Here is a 19671-nt window from a genome sequence, read left to right as displayed (position 1 = left end):
AACTGAAAAAGACAGTCCTCTAGGACTCCAAACGCAAGACCAATTTACTTGCTCGACAGGCCTTTAAACTTAGTGTCGGCCTCCTTCTTTGCAACACGGCTGGATCTCTCACTGCAATATTCTAAGGAGGTCTGAGCGGCCGTCAGACCCCATCGCTGCAGCATGGCTCAACCATACACTACTGACTCTGGACCCGTTCAACAAGGGAGTATGAGACGGGCAGCCCGGAGCTTGTTAGTTTAGGATTTCACTGGCTTTTGACTATGTGGAACCTTCTGGGGCTGTATGGCAGGGCTCAGTGTAGACACAGTCCACAGCCGATACCAATTCGAGGCTGGTTCTCCACACTAAGGTTGGAGGGGAGGGGTTGGCAAGGGCAGTCTGCTATCTTCTGACAGACCCTGTAAGAATTCCAAGTGAATCCTATGTCCTCACCCCTTTCTTAACTTCTACCTATAAGATGAATCCAATTGCATGTCTCCAGGGGAAAGAAAATGCATACTCCCCCTTCAAAGCTCACACTTGGTCTTGTTCCTGAAAGAGTCTTGCTGGGTAACTGGGCTGGTCCAAGGTCTGGCTTTGTGCCTAACAGGCTCTATCATGCCATGTAAGGACAGTTAACCCCGCATCCTGTTGAGCCTCAGTTTCCCCATATGTACAAAAGAGCACTGAGCCTACTCGAAAAATTGAAAGCAGGGACTCAAACAGATATTTGTACACTAGTATTTTTAGCAGCATTAGTCACAATAGCCAAAAGGTGAAAAAAACTCCAAATGTCTATTAACAGATAAATGGATAAACAAAATATCATATACCCATCCATACAATGGAATAGTATTCAGCCATAAAACAAAGGAAATCGATACATGCTAATACAACATGGATGAACCTTGAAGACATCATGCTAAATGAAATGAGCCAAACACAGAAGGACAAATACAGTCACGTGCTGCATAACGATGGTTCTGTCAACGAGGGACCACGTATACGACAGTGGTCCCATAAGATCATGTAAAATACCATGTTTCCACTGTACCTTTTCCATGTTTAGACATGTTTAGATACACAAAAACTTAGCATTGTGTTACAATCGCCTACAGTATTCAGCACGGTAACATGCTGTACGGGTTTGCAGCCAGGAGCAATAGCCTACATATACCACACAGCCTAGTGTGCAGTAGGCTATGCCATCTAGCTTTGCGTCAGTGCACTCCACGACTCTGTGATGTTCACACAATGAAAACGCCTAACAATGCAATTCTCAGGATGTGTCCCAATCGTTAAGCAGCATGCACCCGTATTGTATGATTCCACTTACATGAGGCAACTAGAATAGTCAAATTCGGACGGACAGAAAGAAGAATAGAGGTTACAAGGGGATGGGGATGGGTGAAGGAGGAGGAGTTATTGCTTAATGGACACAGAGCTTTTCTTTTTTTTTTTTTGAGACAGGGTCTCACTCTATTGCCTAGGCTAGTGTACAGGGGCGTCATCATAGCTCACTGCAACCTCAAACTCATGGGCTCAAGCGATCCTCCTGCCCCAGCCTCTAGGGTAGCTGGGACTACAGATGCATGCCACCATGCCTGGCTAATTTTGTTTTTTATTAGAGATGGGGTCTTATTATGTTGCCCAAGCTGGTCTTGAACTCCTGGCCCCAAGTGATCCTCCCGTCTCCGCCTCCCAAAATGCTAGGATTACAGACGTGAGCTACCATGCCTGGCTGACACAGAGTTTTTGTTTGGGTTGATGGAATGGCTCTGGCAATGAATAGTGGGTATGGTTGCACAACATTGTGAATGTATTTAATGCCTCCGAATTGTACACTTCAGTGGTTAAAATGGCAAATTATATGTGTACACACACACACACACACACATATATATCTCCACAATTTTTCAAATTCCTGATGTCTTTTTCCTGGGCTGGAGTAGGGGAAGGTAGGCACAGGCAAGGAGAGAAAGACAGCCGGATAGCCCGCCCGTACCTTGGGTCTCATAGTAGACGACACCTGCAAAATGGTTGATTCCAAACTGGGTCTCGTGGTTGTTCTTGGGGGGAATGTAGTTCGCGTTGAGTTTGTGCTGGGAGTTGAGCTTGTGCAACATGGTGGTGTCCGTGCCCTGTGGGAGGGGACAGACAGCTGCCGAGCCCACCCTCTCCTCCACAGGCCCCGCTGCCTTTCCTGCCCGTGTCTCTGTGCCCCTCTTTCTCCAGAGCTTCCTCTTCCTTAATTTATACCCACACAGGAGCACTCCAGGCCTGCGTTTCCCTGTCTGTTAAGTGGATGAATTAGAACTGGATAAATAGGAACTGCACAATCTTGAAAGCGCGTTCCAGTTTAGAAAATCTATTTCCTATGATTAAAATCACAGGAGCAATCCTCTCTCCCTCTCCCCTACTCCAAGATATACTGTGTCCTGAGCACCCACTCTGTGTCAACTACCTGCTCAGATCTAGGACCCAGCGGACTGTGACTTCCAAATGTCAGCTGAGTGCACCTGAATTGGCCCCAGAGCCACCCTGAGAGGCGGTATCCTTAGTCCCATTTAGCAGGTGAGGAAAGCTGAGGCTCAGTGTGAGGAAGGAACCCGCTGGCTCCCCAGCCCATTGGTGGTGACGTCAGGATCCCGCCCGGCTGCGGACCCACCTTGGGGAACTTGCTCTCCTCATCGATGAGGGAGATGATGTTCATGGGCTTGTTGGCAATCATGTCCAGGGCGTCCTGGTTGTCGGTGAACTCGATGTGCAGCCAGTCGATGCTCTCCAGGTCGTACTCCTCCTGCTCCAGCTTGAACACGTGCCGCACGAAGAACTGCTGCAGGTGCTCGTTGGCAAAGTTGATGCAGAGCTGCTCGAAACTGCAGGGGCACAGGCACGGGCTGGGGGTGCTGTTCGGGCCCCGCCCTGCTGCTCAGGGGCCCAGCTCTGCCCCCACCTGCACATGACTGTCGCCCCCACCAGGGACTCTCTAACCTCTGAGGTAGGGCTGGGGTGTCAAGCCCAACCCTTCTAGATGCAGCAGAGGACATGAGGCCTGACAAGGGCAAAGGACCTGCCCAGGGTCACCAGTGTGTCAGGAGGAGAGCTAAGGCTGGAACCAGGGCTCAGGACCCCCAGTTGAGACCCCTCCCCTGCATGACCAGGCCCTGTGGGGAGGGCTGGGGGCTGGCAGGCGGACACCCAAACCCCTGGCAGAGTACCCGGGAGAGGAAAGCCAGGAGGCTGGGGAGGTGGCCATAGAGACATCCAGGAAGGGTGCTGACAAGATTTGGCCAGAACGGCCTAGACTGCAAAAAAGGCTAAGCGTGGACACAGCCTAGTGTGGGCGTTTTGGTGGTGGGGGAGGGCTGAGACGTCCGAACATCACAGGGATTGACGTGGCTTGCCAGGGGTCCCACGGCAGGAGGGGATGGGAAGGAAGGGGACAGGACCCACCAGGACCACTGAAGTTATGGTTTCTAACAGCCTGGGAGAGTGTGCTTGGAGCCAACTAGACGTGGGTTAAAGGGAGAGATGTGAAATTTCTCACATCTGTGTTCTAGAAGAAAATTCCTGCAGAGCGGAGCCCCATGTGGTACCTGTTCACAGCAAAGTTCTCGAACCCAAAGATGTCCAGGAGGCCAATGGACCGGCGAGAGTTCTTCACCTCCTGGGAGGGAGGCTTGTAAATCGCTGCGTTGATCTTGTCCACAATCCACACGAACAGCCGCCCATAGATCCCCTGAAAGGCAGCACGTCAACCACTGGGCCCACCACAGCCGCCGTGGGGACGGGCCAGGCCCCCCACCCTTCGTGGCCTCGCTCCAGCCCCTTCCACGGAACAGCGTGCTGTTCAACCCCCGCCCAGCCTTTGCGTGAGCTGCTCCCTCCGCCTGAAGCACCCTTTCCTGCTTAACGATATGTCAGCTCCTCTTGGGGACCATCCCCTGACCCTACAGGTTGGGATGGAGCCCTTTGTGAGGCTCCCACCTCTCTGTCCGTCTCTGACTCCCCCTGTCAGCTCTGCGTGTCTCTGAGGTCCCAGAGCCCAGCACAAGGCCTGGCACAGAGAGGGGGGCTCAAGAAATGGCAAATACACGGCTGCAGAAACAGAGGGGACTGGAGGCCCTCTTCTCTGTCCTCTGCAGAGGGACCAAAGAGCGTGCCCCCGGGCTGGGAACAGCACGGCTGACCAAAGCAGGGGGCCAGAGCCGGAGGGCCCTGGGGAGCACAGGGCCCCGTGTCGTGTAGGATGTACAGACACGTGGGGCTCAGAGGGAGGCAGACTGTCACCGTCACCTGGGCCCCAGGAGCGCCAGCAGCTGGAGCCCGGACTCTAGCCCCAGATGTCCCCCCCGGCTCTGCGGACTCCTTGGCACCTGCCCATCGACAACCCAGCCTCCCAAGGAGCGGGAGGGCAGGCAGCCGGTCCCCACTGGCCCACCTTGACGAAGGCGTCTCGCACGTCCAGCGCCTGCTCCCTGCTGAGCGGGGTGGACACCGTCTCCCCGCGGGTGATGAGGGTGCGGCTCGTCAGGCAGCTCATCAGGTCCGGGGAGTTCACCTGGCACAGATGACAGCCAGGTGCTCACCCACACCTAGACCCCCTCCCACTTCCCCGCACAGGCCTGGCTCAGACTCCGTCTCCACCAACAATGCGCTTCCCCAAGGCCCACAGCTCATCCTCCCCAGCCACGGAAACCCACCCGAATGCTGCCTGGAGGGGATTTCCCTCTCCCTGACGTTCCCCCTCACCTGCCCCCACATGTCTCCTGTCCCTTCCGGGACTAGCCCTGACTCCAGCTTTCTAGCCCAGGGTAGGCCTGGTGTTTGCTAAGAGACTGCTGGACCCAATGCACTGGCCTCAAGGACACCAGTACCCTTCACCCAGATGTGGAGATGAGGCCCGGAGGGCAGGAGTGACTCGCCCGGGGTCACACAGCCAAGGTGTCACAAGGCTTCCCAGCCCCGGGGCCGCTGGTGTAGGACAGGCCAGGGAGGCTCCCAGGCTCTGGGATCCGCTCCTCCGGGACCCGTGCCCAGCACAGGACCTGCACACAGTTGGTTCTCAGTATTGGGCAGGACTCTCCCAACGGGGGGGCCCAGCACCTGGTTCCCGCATCCCAGCCCCCACCGAGCTTGAAGTCAAAACTGTCTTCAGAGGGGAAGAAATGGTGGCGGGAGAGAAGGTTGGGCACTGACCTCAAGCAGGGATGCGGCTGTGGCCAGGGATGGGGAGAAGAGGACCTCGCAGGCGTCCAGGTTTTCAAACGTGCGGGCTGTTGGCAGCAAGGGGTGCAGGATCAGGGCAGGGAGGGTGGGCACAGGGGCAAGGGGACAGTCCTAGGAGGACCAGGCTACCACGCCTGCTCTCAGGGGGCCTGCCATGTGCAGAGAGGGCATCAGCACCGTGATTAAATGCTTCTCTGGGGCAATGTCTACTTGATCACTGCTCTCACCATGTGCCTAGGGGCACCCTGAGGATAGGGACCATGTATGCCCAGGACCATGGCTGGCAGCCAAGGAGCAGGCACTGCCAGCTGCGCCTGTCTCCCTTGACTTCCACCTCAGTCTCCTGGAGCTCTCGGTGGCAGCCCTGGCTCCTATGAGACAGGCTGTGGGAACTCGCCCTTCCCCGTATGTGCCCTGCTGTCTTAGGCTGCAGGACCCTTTCGCAAGCTCTTCTTTCTGCCACCATACTCTCCTCTGCGTCTCTTAGTCTTTCAAGATCACTAGACTGTGATTTCCTTCATGTTGGGATCATCCATTCACGGGGAAAATTTCCCAGAGCTTCTACCCTGCCCAGGGACCATGCTGGCCACCAGGGGCAAGCACAGAGTGGGACCTGGTGCCCATCTCAGGGAGCCACCTCCCAGGCTGGTACATAGTGGGTGCCCAGGGAATGCTAGATGAATGGACATGTTCCCTTCCCTAGCCTTCCCCTTTCAGAGATGGCTATTCGGTCACTCACATCTTAGTATGAATTAGTGCAAAAATCTACCCTCTAAGACAGCTGACCTTAAGAAACCGAATTTAGAAGGGGTCTTAAAGGGCCCACAGTCAACTCCCAGTACACTTTAACTGTAGTGGTGGGGTTTCAGCACAGTGATACTACACCTGAGGCTGATTTCAAGCCAACAGACTGTTCAAATCTACCCACAGGTGAATTCTCCCCAGCTTTCATCCCAAAGAGGGTACACGCTGGGACAGAGACTGAGCCACCAGTACCCCACTGGAAGCTGGGTGTTGTGCTGCGGTTGGTGCAGGGTGTGGGGGCAGGAGGGGACATAGTACGCAGCTCACCCTCATACTGTAGGTTGCCCAGGTGCAGGATGGCGGCCAGGAGCTTCGAGATCTCCCAGTTCTCGGTGTCGGTGAACATGAGCACCTTCATGGCGGAGCGGATGTTGGCGTACTCCTGGCTGTCCACCCGGCCCTCGCAGGTTATGCAGTTACCCTGGTGGGCAAGGTGGGACATGGGGGTAAGGGGATGTCAGGGAGACCGTGGATACCCCCACAGAGGCAGTGCCTGGGCCAAAGGGCCCTTTCTGCCAGGCCAGGGCGGCAGGCACTGACCTCACCTAGTGAGCACCATAGCTCCTCCCCGAAGTCTAGGAAGTCTAGAAACCTGAGCTCCTCAAGAAGGCACTTTCCACATCTGGGAACACTGGTGCCCCTTCTTCCCATGAGTAAGAGTAGCCAGGTCACGATGCCAGGCCTGCTCCAGCCACCTGCCTGGCAGTCACGGCACCAAGGCCCCACCCTGCTTCCCACAGCCCCCCTGGAGACAGCCACTCTCAGGGCTGGTACAGCCCGGTGTGGACAGAGGAGGGGTAACTGCAGACAGGTTGGGCATCCACAGGGGGTCTGCCCCATTCCGTGCGTGCCTGCGAGACCTGGGCTGTGCGTGTGCGCATTTACCTAAGAGTGGCAGCCTGCTATAGGAAGTGTCCAGGAAGGCCTGTCGCACCTACAACGCACACATGCACCACAGCCCACACTTGTGTCCATGTGGCCTGGCCCATCCCAGCAACCAGACATGGGCTCTCCCAAGGGCCAGGGAGATGGTGCTCCCAAGCCAGCCTGCCATGCACATGGCCCCACAGTCCCCACCCATGCGTGGTGTCCAGACAGCAGAAAGAGGCTGGCTCCAGAGCCCTGTGACGAGCAAGCTCTCAAGTCTGAGGCCACAGCAGCCAGCACCCTACAACCCTGGGTGGGCATCTCCGTGCCCCGATGCCGCTGGGGCCTCACCATGGCTAAGTAGTTGTACTCGGAGGCCTGGCCCAGGCCCAGCCTCTTTTTCTGGTCCTCGCTCATGCCCTCCAGCATGCAGTAGAACACGTGGTAATTCCTTTCATCAGGGGCCTGGAAGTGTGGGCACAGGTGTCGGGGGGGCAGGAGTTGGCCAGTAGGAGCCAGGCCAGTCCACAAGGGAGAGAAGATGTGAACACAGTTTACTATTTTAACAAATGGCTGTCATGGAGAAGCCCAGTCAGGGGGTCTCACAGTGGGATCTCGGGCAGGGGGGCAGGCAGGCAGCAGCCCCGGGGGTGACGGAACACCAGGGCCTGCAGCCAGGGCGTACCCATCCACCCTGAGGATGGGGGCTGCGGGTCCGGGTCTACTCCCGCCTCCCTGGGGCTTGGGCCCACCTGGCGACAGACACGTGACTTCTCCAACAGGTACTGCTCGATCTTGGCGCCCTCGATGGCGCCCCGCTTGTTGAAGTGGATGTCGATGTACTTCCCAAAACGGCTTGAGTTGTCATTTCGGATGGTCTTGGCATTGCCGAATGCTGCAGGGCGGGTCGAGAGTCACAGGCAAAGCCAGCCCCAGCCCACCGCCCAGCCCTGCCGTCAGAGCCTGGCCCTACCTTCCAGGATGGGGGTGGCCTCCAGCACCTGCTGCTCAATCCATGAGTGCTGCCCACTGATGGCTGCCAGGAACTGCAGGATCAGCTTCGTGCTCTCTGTCTTCCCTGCCCCAGACTCTCCACTGCAGAGGGCAGGAGCGTGAGGACCGTCACAACCCACAGGGACCCCCGCCTGCCTGGGGCTCTGCCCAGGCTGTCCCCCTCCATGATATGGGCTGACAATATGGACCTTCCAGGGCTGGGGGAGGGCTAAAGGGCTCAGTGCTCTGCCACTCCCAAAAGTTACTCTCCTTCCCTGTCATTCAGATATAAACACCCCTTCATCCATACTTGCCATAAAGCATAGCACATATAAGATGCTGAATCAATGCTTTGTGCCCAAGAGCAAACAGGAGCCTGAGATTTCAACTAACCATAACTTAACAGGGGCCAACAGTAAACAAGGTTGGTCCCAAAAGTTAACATGAGCTTCGGTCGCATTAATAGAAATATTAGACCTGGGGAAAAGGAGGTGATTTTCTACATCATAACACAGCACAGAGTGCGTGGGCTCCTGAGGAGCTTCATGGCATTTCTGACAGTGTGGGCAATCCCTAGAGGTACCAGCAGGAGCACAGAGCTGGAGCTCTGGGTGCTAAGCCTGGAGCCCCATGCAGGTGCCAGATCATCCACCTGATGATGCAGCACTGGTCACGACTGTTGCGTTTCATGTTGAAGTAGCAATTGTCTGCGATGGCGAAGATGTGGGGGGGCATCTCCCCGATCTTCTTGTTGGTATACTGGCGGATGTGCTCAGGCGAGTAGATGGAGAGCAGCTGGTAGGGGTTCACAGCCACCAGGATGGAGCCCGTGTATGTCTGCAGGCAACAAGGCATGGGGAGCTCACTACTTCCCATGTGGGAGGCTCCGACTCCAGAAAGCTCTCAGGCTCTGCATGCTCTGTCCCTCCAGAAGGAGGAACACTGGCTTTGGAGTCAGTGGGTGGACTTGGAGCCAGAATCCTGCCTCCTTAGGAGCTGGGGTGGGGCCTCGCCACCAGCATAGGGCTCAATGCCACTCAATGAGGGGAGGAGGGACGTGGGGAGGGAGGGAGGGTCTCTAGGCCTCATTTCCTGTAACGTGGGCACAACAGTTTATAAAGATGACAGGAGATGGGGTTTAAAATCCATAGCACACAGTAAGTGCTTCTCAAATGTTGGCTCCCACCCTTGTCTCCAAGCCCTGCACCCCAGACTTTCAGAGTTAAATTCCTAAACTGCACCATGTCCAGAGGGGACACCAGGTTGGTGAGGGAGCGGGGACTGGGAAACGAGCTGTAAAGAGCTGGAGGGGCTGGGTATGTGGCTCGGGGGCTGGGTGGGCTCAGTTCCTGCAGCGCTGCCCCAAGGCAGAGAGGGTCCCTGCTCTGGGGGACAGAGCACATCTTCCTGGGCAGTATAGGCGCAGGGGCCTTCCAGCAGGTTCTCTGCTTATGCTCCTCTATTAGTGCAAAGATTGACCATCCATAGGCAAGACTTCCTACTGTAGGCCTGGGGCTTTGTCACACAGGGGACAACACAGCCTGGTCCTCCTGCCACCGGGGCAGGGTGAGGCACTCAGGGGTTACTCCTTCCACCCTGTCCCCAAGATTGAAAAGGTCAGGCCTAGGCTATAATTAGCGAAGGCTATATTGACATCTGGGCCCTGGAGAGGCCAGAGAAAGATGTGACCACACAGGGGAAGTGACGGCCCCCTCACTGCCTCCCACCCAGGGCTCAGTGTATCCCACAAGAGCCAAGGCAGCCTCAGCCCAACATGGCCATGCAGGGAAAGCGTGGCTGCAAGCACTGCATGCCAGGGGAATGCCTACCCTGGGGCCAGGTGGGGCCCAAGACCCAGGCTCCGGTCCTGGCCCTGGCTGCTCTACACGAGGAGACCTGGCCATAGTTGCCCTTCTCTGGGCCCAGGAAGACTTTCCTTTCCTGCCTAAGCCTCTTCCTCCAAGCAGCCCAGGGCCAGAAGTACCTGAGACACACAGTGCTGACCGACTAACTGTGCCGCGAGAGCCCAAGCAGGAGGAGACAGGGAGGAGTGGAGGGAAGGAGGCTGGAGGGGAGCGGCCCGAAAGCAGACAAGCCCAATAAGCCAGGAGCCACACCAGCACTGGGGGCTCTCTGGGCCACACTCACCCGCCCTCCACAGCTGGTCTGAGGTTGCAAAGTGCAGATGCAGGAGAGAAGGGAGCTGGTCAGTGGAGCATGGGGACGATAAGGGCATTCTTCACGAACAGTGCCCCACACGGCCCAGGGCTAGGCTAAATTCTCAGATCAGGACCTGCCCAAGCCCACCAGGCCCTACCCTGGGACCTCCCCTCACTGTCTCCTATAGTTCAGCCCTGCCCAGCTGATGTGCTCTGGTGGAACTGGCTAGACTCTAGCCCCCAGGTGGGGAACCTGTGCCAGACTGGGAATCAGCCACAAGGAATGTCCCTTTGGCCAGCCTCAGTCTGCTCATTTGTAAAAGGGGGATATTAATATCCACCCCGTAGAGCTTCTGTAAAGACCAAAGGGCAGGCTGGGCACAGTGGCTCACGCCTGTAATCCTAGCACTTTGAGAGGCCGAGGCAGGAGGATCGCTTGAGGTCAGGACTTTGAGACCAGCCTGAGCCAAGAGCGAGACTCCGTCTCTACTAAAAACAGAAAAATTAGCTGGGCATGGTGGTGCGTGCCTGTAGTCCCAGCTACTCAGGAGGCTGAGGCAAGATTAAGGTTGCAGTGAACTATGATGACAACACAGCACTCTAGCCTGGGTAACAGAGGGAGACTGTCTCAAAAAAAAAAAAGAGAGGAAAAAAAAAAAAAGACTAAAGAGCAAAGGCATAAGCTTTTTTTTTTGAGACAGGGTCTTCCTCTGTTGCCCAGGCTACAGTGCAGTGGCATCATCATAGCTCACTGCAACCTCCAACTCCTGGGCTCAAGCGATCCTCCTACCTCAGCCTCCCGAGTAGCTGGGACTACAGGAGTACACCACCACGCCCAGCTAATTTTTTCTATTTTTTATAGAGACAGAGTCTTGCTCTTGCTTGTTTTGAATTCCTGTCCTTGTCAAGCGATCCTTCCACCTCGGTCTCCCAGAGTCCTAGAATTACAAGTGTGAGCCACCGTGCCCTGCCCCTTTTTTCTTGATACTTGTTTAATAACGTGATGCTCAACCGTCTCGCCTGTGGTCACCATGGGGGCATGAGGCTGATTCCAGGCAGTCATTCAACAACCCTTCATGGAGACACACGGGGAGGCCGGAGCTATGGGGGCTCAGACAGAGGCACGTGGGTTCCACAAGGGGGGGATGTTGGAGGAGGGAGAGCCAGAGGGCCCATCAGGGGGTAGTGAGCACAGAGGCGTGAAAGGGCGTGACATTTGGGAGATCTGCTGGTGAAAGGTCGCCCTGGCAGCTGTGGGAGGATGAATGGTGGTCACCAAGGCTGAAGCAGACACTGTCTCAGACCTGATGAACCAGCCTCCAGGAAGCTGTCAGAGCCAGACAGACGGTGGCCCTGGGAGCAGGCCTGGTGGCCAGGTGCAGGGCATGGGCAGTGCCAGACAGGGATGTGGGGGACACCGAGACACCATGAGAAACCTTCTGGGGCTGGGCCCGGACCCTCTGTTCCCACCCATGGCTCCTGTGGACCTCTCTACTCCGCCCACAGCCCCGAGGGCCCTCCTGTACATAAAACCCTTCGGCCACCCGGACGTCCACACCCTGCACCACCAGCCAAACCAGAGCTCACACTTCCCTCCTACCCTGCTCCTCCTAGCCTCCCCAGCTGGGCCAACAGCACCACCACCCCTCGCCCGGGTGGGAACCGGGAGGGCCCCTCCATCATACCACCCCCACGTCTCCCATCTGTGTGGCCACCTGCCTGGCCTGGTCACCCTCATTTCTCAGTAGACCACTACAGGCGCCTCCCCTTGCCCCCCATAATCTAGCCTCCATTCAGAGCCTGGGGGGGCTTTCGAAAAATCTGACGGTGTCATTCCCCGCTAAAAACCCACCCACAGCCTCGGGACATAGTTTTCCCTGCCCACAGGGCCCCAAGCCCTGGCCCCTGCCACCCTTGCCAGCCTCATCCGACAACTGGAGTCTCCCTCCACATTAAACCGTCGATTGAAAGCACCACGCTCCATCCCCTGCCATCTCAGGCGGGAACACAGGTCCCCAGACCCTGTCAGCCGGCTAACTCCTCTGTCCCTCAGGTCCAGCGGAGACATCACCACCTCCAGGAGGCCAGGCGCCCCCCGTATGATCCGTCACACGCCACACCCCTTGAGTCTGCTCACCTACCTCCTCTACAGCTGTGTTCCACGACCTCTGTCCCCAGGGCCTGGCTCTGTGCACAGCTCATAGGATGCAACTAGCAATATTTGCAGAGTGACTGAGTGACTTAAAATACAGGTGGAGGAGCGGTAACTGCTCGGCAGGAAGCAGCAGGGAAGGGAGCTAGGGAACAGGCCTGTCAGCACCACTGAGGCAGCCCTAACCGCGCTGACAGGAAGCTGGCCCAGGGATGTGGCTAGCAGGAAGGCACAGCAGCACGATCTACCGCCATCTGGGTGGGAAAACGAAATCACACCCACACGCACACAGTCTTTCTCTTGCAGGACAGATAAGAAATCAGTAGCAGTGACTCTCTCTGGTAGGAGAAAACTTTCCAATTGGTAGCACACATACCCATTTCAAAATAAGTAATAGAAACGAGGCCTCGTTCCTCAGTGAGGACCCTCCCCAGCAGGAGGGCAGGGACAAGCCAAATGCCGGGAAGATCCCCACCAGGCACAGGGCTTTGCTTTGCTGTCGCCCCCTTCACTCCTCAGAAGGCCACTGGAGGTGTGGTCACATACCCCCTTTTCGAATGAGGGGACCGAGCCCCTGAGAGGTGGAGGGACTTGCCAAGGTCACACGGCAGATGAGCGGGCAGTGGGATGAACCAGGGACCCTGGCACCAGGGCCCCGAACCCCAAGATGCACCTGCAGGACCCGTGCGGCTGGCAGCGGCGGCAGTGGGAAGAGAGCGAGGCTGCCCCTGGCCCTCTCTGCCCGTCGGCCCTCCGAGTCCTTGGCACTGCTCCCTGGGCCCTTCTGGCCTTTTTCTGAGGGTCCTCATCAGTAGAGAGTTAATGCCCAACTGCAGCAGAGAGAGGCCTCTTGCTCAAGTCCCCAGTAATAAAACCTGCCCTGTGGAGCCACCGGCTGGGTGGGGGAGAAATAAGGACTAATCCCAAGCCAATGACAGCGCACGTGGTCCCTAGGGGCCCCCAAGTCCCCAGGCAGAGATCAAAGGGCCTCTCCGAGGCCAGAGAGATGTGGCAGGAATCAGTTCCACTCCAGCTCCACCTCCTCCAGGAAGCCAAGCCCCCAGGCCTGCCAGCCGCGGGGACTTCTCCTTCAGCACTGAGCAGGCCGTGGACCCGAAGAACAAATCCTGGGACTCAAACACCTTCCCAGAGTCACAGAGGTGCTCACTCCACGCAGTCCCCATCGCGCCCAAGGGAAGGCTGAGACCAGATGGGGACAGGGACTCCCCTGAGGCCACAAACCATGACTGAAACCCGGCCTCCCACCTCCCAGACCAGGGCTCCGGGCTCTGCCCAGCACAGGGAGCCCTGGGGCCCCACCAGCCTTGCCACCTCGTCTCTGCAGGACCCCCAGGCACAGTCCTTGGTCTCTGAGACCACCCAGTGAGAGGCTGCTAGGTGTCCTCAGAGGGCCCTCCCCCACTCTACGGTGCCCTGGGCTGACTTATGGCCCTGGGGTGCTCTCTCAGGCTCCTGGGGGCAGACAGTCAGGGACAGAGCATCCACCCAGCCAAGGCTGTGAGCTGGCCGTGGTAATCTGAGGAAATCCTGAGTGTGTGGGGCTGTGCCCAGGGTAACCCAATCTGTGAAGTGACCCGGGGTTGCCATGGTTAGGGACAGGTATGGTTTCTGGGTGGGACAATGGCCGAGTTGCCTGTTCGTGTCCTACCTCATCCACCAACTCACAGAATTATGGACTCAGCAAGGTGAAGAAACCTCTTTGAACCCTGAGTTCATGGGCAGGGACCCCCAGACCAAGAGATGCCCAGAATCTTAGGCCCATGGACTACCTGAGTGGGGGACCTTCCAGGTACCATGGCTTGGCTTCCTGGCCAAGAGTCCCTGACAAGGCAGCAGCTTGGACACCTCCTCTGGGCTCCGGCCCTGTCCCTCCAGAGGGGATGGCCCTGCCTCCCCTCTCTCACCCAGAAAAGAGGTCAAATAGGTTACTGGTGAAATCTTCTAACGAGGCAAATGATGCCAATTTCAGGACTTTCTGGAGAATCCATAAACCCCTGGGATTATCTTCTTCGATCCACCAGTCAGCCTACTAAGGACATAATGTCCAGGCTGATCTCCCTGCAAGCTGCCAGCGTACCAAGCCCTCCCAATTTTACCAAGACTCACTGTTCCCAGACTGTCTGAAGGTTCTTCCTCCCCCTCCCCTAAGAATCCTGTTTTTGCCTGTGTTCCTCGATCCAGCCTACCAACTACCCCGCACGTACACCATCACTAAACTGCACGCCACGTGCCTCTGCGTCACTCCCACACTGGTCTGCGGGGTCCCTGGGGGATGACTCCCGTCTTACCCAGCCCCTCCCTTGGGAAGGGGCCCTCTGCTGCCTCCTGACAGGAGAGGGCTCAGTCCTCAGCACGGACGATGATGGAGCATCAGCTCTGGCAGCGGCCCCTAGGCAGGCAGGTGGACAGACAGGCTCCCTGCTCTCCTAAGTGTCAGACTGCTCAGGCCTGGGCAAGTGGCCAGAGAGAGCCCCAGGACCCACCCGGGACCACTTGCCCTACAGGGAGAGGAGGCAGGGGGCTGCCAAGCAGAGAGGTGCAGACACCAGCAGGTCCCTCTGGGGTACAGTGGGGTGCCTCTGCCTGGGCTCGAGTTCTAGCTTCACCTTCTGGCCGGGCAATACTATCACTTCTGGAGGCGCCACCCGTGCCCTGCCCCCTCCGAGTGCAGGTGAGGCCTGAGTGAGTGGCAGAGTGAGGGGGGCTTTGTCAGTGTTGAAGGGCTCCCTGCAAAAGCCACTCCTTGTGCCTACACAATGGACATCAAGGACCCAGGCACAATTGTTACGGAGCAATGGGCTCACTTCCAGACGGGCACAGAAGTTAATGTTGTGGCCTCAGCTTTTGAGAAAAGAGAAAGCTTTATTGCAGCGGTCCCCAACCTTATTGGCACCAGGGATGGTTTTCATGGAAGACAATTTTTCCAAGGACCAGGGAGCGGAGGATGGTTTGGGGACGATTCAAGTGCATTACATTTATTGTGCACTTTACTTCTATTATTATTACATTGTAATATATAATGAAATAATTATGCAACTCACCATAGGTTGGCGACCCCTGCTTTGTTGCAAGTCAACCGGCAAAGAGACAGTCTCACGGATGGGGGGTGGGGGGAGTCAAGCTTTTATGGCGGTTCTAACTAGTCCCAGGTGACGCCACGTAGCCAGTCTGCCAGGCTGGTGGTGTTAACAATTAGGAGTTTAAAGCTTTTCCCGCTGTGCATGCCCAGCCTACATGACTTGCAATTTTGGCTCTACGCCACCCGTAACAACTTAAGCAATGGTTAATTGGCTTGAGCTTGTCCCTCAGTTATACAATCCCTCCTCAGGGGCCTAAAGCCACAGAGGGACCCAGAGTGGGGAGGGTGGCTGGGGGCATCTCTGGCAGCTGAGAGGCACAATTCCAGAGCTTCTGAGGGGGACTGGCCGCCTGGCCCCGAGGGCGCCTTGCTATGATTCCTTAGTGACAACACCCAGGGCTTCCTCAGACTCTTCCAGCTCTGGCTCCCCGGCCCCTTCATGGTCCTGACAACCTGAGTGACACTGACCAACACTGTCCTGCCTCCAGCCTTCTATTCACGCAGTGCCCCTTCCTGAGTGCCACTGCTACCAGCCAACCTCTCCCACCCCCAGGAGCCAGGCCACCACTCACCCGAAGCTGCAGACCCCAGGGAGCCTACTGTACCTTTCTCTCAGGCACTTATCCCCCGACACCTCCCCCAAGAAAGTCTCCTATATCAGCCTGCCCTCGCCTGGGGCCCCAAGATAATCAGCCCTGCCCTGCCTCAAGGGGCTCCCTCCTGTGCCTCCTTGTTGGTGCACATCCTGGTGTCCTTTGCCCCTGAGCTGCTTGAGGGTGGGGCTGGGTCAGAGGCACACAGTGACCCCAGCCTGGCTAAACCTTGTGGGGCCTCAGTTTCCCTGTTTGTAAAATGGGGCTATTGGACTAGAGCAGCAGTTCTCAGAGTGTGGACCAATGGGCCCTGAGGGTCTCCAAAACTCTTTCAGGAAACCTGTTGCGTATCTGTGAAGCCAGATTTTCTTCATACACTTCAACCAAAACATCACATCATACTGGCTGCAAAGCAGATATGAGAATCCAGTTGTCTTCAATTAAGCCAGGCATTAATGAGATTTGAAAAACTTGCAAAGCTACTATCACATAGAGGATGACGGTAAAAAATAAAATTTTTAAAAAAACTTGTAAAGCGGCCGGGCGCAGTGGCTCATGCTTGTAATCCTAGCACTCCGGGAGTCTGAGGTGGGTGGATCACTCAAGGTCAGGAGTTCGAGACCAGTCTGAGAAAGAGCGAGACCCCCATCTCTACTAAAATTAGAAAGAAATTACTGGGCATGGTGGCGCATGCCTGTAGTCCCAGCTACTCGGGAGGCTGAGGCAGGAGGATCGCTTGAGCCCAGGAGTTTGAGGTTGCTGTGAGCTAGGATGACGCCACGGCACTCACTCTAGCCCAGGCAACAGAGTGAGACCCTGTCTCAAAAAAAAAAAAAAAAAAACTTGTAAAGCAATGCCACTCATCTCACTTTCTTAAAATTTTGGCAAATGTAGTCATTTTTCATTAAAATATGTCATTTATATTATCCTGGAATAGATTTATTATGGTTATTGTTTTTAGATTTCTCAATTTTAGTTTCTAATATGGTAAACATCAATAGATATAACCCACACAAACAAAAGCCCATTGGGGTCCTCAATTTTTAAGAGAATAAAGGGTTCCTGTGATCAAAAAGTGTAAGAACCTCTACACTGAATGCTCTCTGTGGGCCCTTACTGTTCTGATGTTCTCTGAGCCCACACTCTTGGGATTAGCTCTGTCGTGGTTGAGTGGATGCTTTTCTTTGTCCTACTGAGTTTCAAGGCAGAGGTCCTGGGGGAGGGTGCGTGTGTCCAGTACTAACATCAGGGTTCTGGCGGGGGAGGAGCATGCTCCTCCTTCAACCCCTTCCTGAGGACAGACTCCCGACCCATCCGCTCTTGGCCTTGAGGACCCTGTGGCAGGCCCCATCCCAAACGCCCAGTGGGGTAGCTGTTCCCTGGTTCCTGGGCAAAGCGCTAAGCCCCTCACGGACTCCATCCTCGCCTCCCAGTGGTTTCAGGGTCTAGGGAGGTACATCAACCTGCAGAACAAACTACCCCTTCCCCAACCACAGACCACACAAGCCATTGCCCAAGAGGATGGGCCACAGGGGAATGCCTGCCCCCTGGTTTGGGGGCAGAGGTGGCACCGTCTAGGGGGCTGGGCCCTGGGCAGAGGGTGCGGAAGGGACGGCGGTAGCACTCACGTAGATGAGGTGGTCCCGGTAGCGGATGAGCAGGTTGCGCAGGATGCCCGCCTCATTGAGGTCCCCCAGGCGGATCATGTCCTCCACGCCGTGCACCGACGTGGGGTGCATGGGCTTGATGTGCGTGGCGCTCTGCGGGGAGATCCAGTGCTCCTGCGGGGAGGCAGCCGCGTCAGCTCGCTCGCCCCGACTAGGCTGTGCACCTGGGGAAGGGGCGGGAGCGCGAGACCCGTGCGACCCTGCGGCCAAGCACCGCCCTGGCTAACAGGTTTAAATCTTCAAGGATGGTCCCGCCCACCCCAAGGATGGCTCCTCCTCCCCTTGGGGGAGTCTCTCCGCAGACCTGGGAGGTGGGCAGAGCAGGGCGTTTGGCCTGACCTGATGGCTGTCATTAAGGGGGACCAGAGTCCCCCGTCACTTTGCAGGATGGAGTGGAAGGTGTCATAACTGGAGTTAGACACACTTGGCTTCGAATCCGGGCTCTGGTAAACAAATACATAAAAAGTAACTTCAGATAGTGCCAAGAATAAGCCAGCAGGCCATGTGACGGAGAGTCAGGCGGGAGCTGCTTTACATAGGGTGGTCGGGGACCACCGCTCCCAGGCTGGGTTTGGGCTGAGACCTCGATGAAGAGAAAGAGCCCACTGTAAGAAGTTGGGGGGGGCGGGTAGAATTCCGGGCCCAGGGGACAGGGAACAGCAAAAACGAGGCCGCTGAGGCTGGCGGAGGCTGCGCTTCACGGGAAAGCCAGAGGCAGGGCAGTGGCCCCACCGGGGATATATCTCACAGGGCTGGTGACGGATGTGGAACAAGGGGTGAACTTTCAGTACCTGTGAGCTGAAGCGGAAACAAGGGTGCAGGTTGCTTTCCCGGCTCCCCCCACTCTCCCCGGCAGTATTCCCTGCTGCCCGGAGGTGGCACTGGCTCTCTCATCCGGGACCAAACCCTGGCTACCTACGGGTGCTGGGAGCCTCCCCGACCCAGGAGGTCTCCAGCGCCTTCTCCTCAGCCCTCTCCTCACAACCCCAGCCTCGCTGTGGGGTGAGAGTCTGCCCTGTGCTCCAGGGGCAGCCACAGCCTGAGTGGAGCCCCACGGCCCTCCCATTCCCAGATGCCGGGGCCTGGCAGCCTCAGGACCTGCTTTCTGAGGGGAAAGGGGGCCTCTCTGCCATCTCCCAGCTCAAGCCCTCAGACTCGCTGAGCAGAGGTGACGCAGTGTCAGGTCCCCCAGGGCCGGGGGGATCAGGGCCAGGGCCGCAGAGCCCACCACCCCAGTTTCCCTGGCATTCCGCGGCACTCCTGGGCCAGGCCTCTTGAGGCAGGAGGGGGCCCAGAGGTGAGGTCAGAAGATCCATCTGGACTTTCCAGTCCCCTGTGGAACATTCCTCTCTCCGAGACACCCTATTTCTTGATAAAAGCTGATCCAGTTGGAAAATTCCCTCTGTCTGGTCCCCACTCCCTGACCTGGTCCTGGGCCCGGCATGGGCCAGAGGGGCAGCTGTCTGCCATCCCCACTCAACCCCAACCTCTGGTCCCCACAGCGCCGCCCCCCCCGGAGACAGTTCAACACAGAGGTGAGGAAGCGGCTCAGCATGACCCCAGAACGCTGTGCAGATCACTTTTCCTTCCTGAGCCTCCACGACCTCATCTGTACAATGGGAATGAGAATAACAATCCCGTCTTCCTGGGGGTGTTGGGAGGATTAACGGACACAACCTTCGCTGACAGCTCTGTCCTGCCAGATCTGTCAAGGGCTGGTGCCCGGTAAATGTTCGACCAGTGCTGGGTATTACTACTCTAATGCATTTTGTTTTACAAAGAAGATGTACGCTCTCCTTTGTTCTTTATGATATACTGTAACAGAGAATTACTGATCCCATTTTACAGTGACAAATTCAGACTCAAGAGGTGAAATGAGTTGCCCAGCTAAGAGGCAGAGCTGAGCCCCTCCCACCCTTCCCTGCCAGGGAGGACTCCCAAGTGAGGCCAGCACCCCTCAGGTCAAGGTCCACGAGCTGCTAGGCAGGGGCCAAAGTGTAACCAGGGCAGTAGCTGAGGCCCAGCCCTGAAGGAATGCTAGTGAATAGGGAGCGGGGAGAGTGAGAGAAAGGAAGAGGGAGAGAGAGAACATCGCACATTCCAGGGACTGGGGACGGTTTGG

General features: G+C 56.8%; 1 protein-coding gene across 3 annotated transcripts in view; it reads right to left on the bottom strand.

Annotated features, from left to right (window-relative positions):
* Positions 1-19671, bottom strand: part of MYO7A (myosin VIIA) — an 80591-nt gene that overhangs the window by 44977 nt on the left and 15943 nt on the right. For all 3 annotated transcript variants that reach the window (XM_012645583.1, XM_012645585.1, XM_012645584.1), the window contains exons 4-14: positions 17511-17663; positions 8531-8715; positions 7859-7980; positions 7638-7780; positions 7237-7350; positions 6286-6439; positions 5185-5261; positions 4427-4546; positions 3582-3724; positions 2651-2861; positions 1988-2123 (exon numbers count right to left, since the gene is read on the bottom strand). In XM_012645583.1, the coding sequence (XP_012501037.1) occupies positions 1988-2123; positions 2651-2861; positions 3582-3724; positions 4427-4546; positions 5185-5261; positions 6286-6439; positions 7237-7350; positions 7638-7780; positions 7859-7980; positions 8531-8715; positions 17511-17663 (1558 nt within the window). The remainder of the gene's footprint in view (positions 1-1987; positions 2124-2650; positions 2862-3581; positions 3725-4426; positions 4547-5184; positions 5262-6285; positions 6440-7236; positions 7351-7637; positions 7781-7858; positions 7981-8530; positions 8716-17510; positions 17664-19671) is intronic.

The sequence above is a fragment of the Propithecus coquereli genome, unplaced genomic scaffold (assembly GCF_000956105.1).
Source record: "Propithecus coquereli isolate 6110/MARCELLA unplaced genomic scaffold, Pcoq_1.0 Scaffold235, whole genome shotgun sequence".
NCBI classification, from domain to species: Eukaryota; Metazoa; Chordata; class Mammalia; order Primates; family Indriidae; genus Propithecus; species Propithecus coquereli.
The sequence above is the reverse complement of the archived record's forward strand: the minus strand, read 5'-3'. Positions and strand labels throughout refer to the sequence as shown.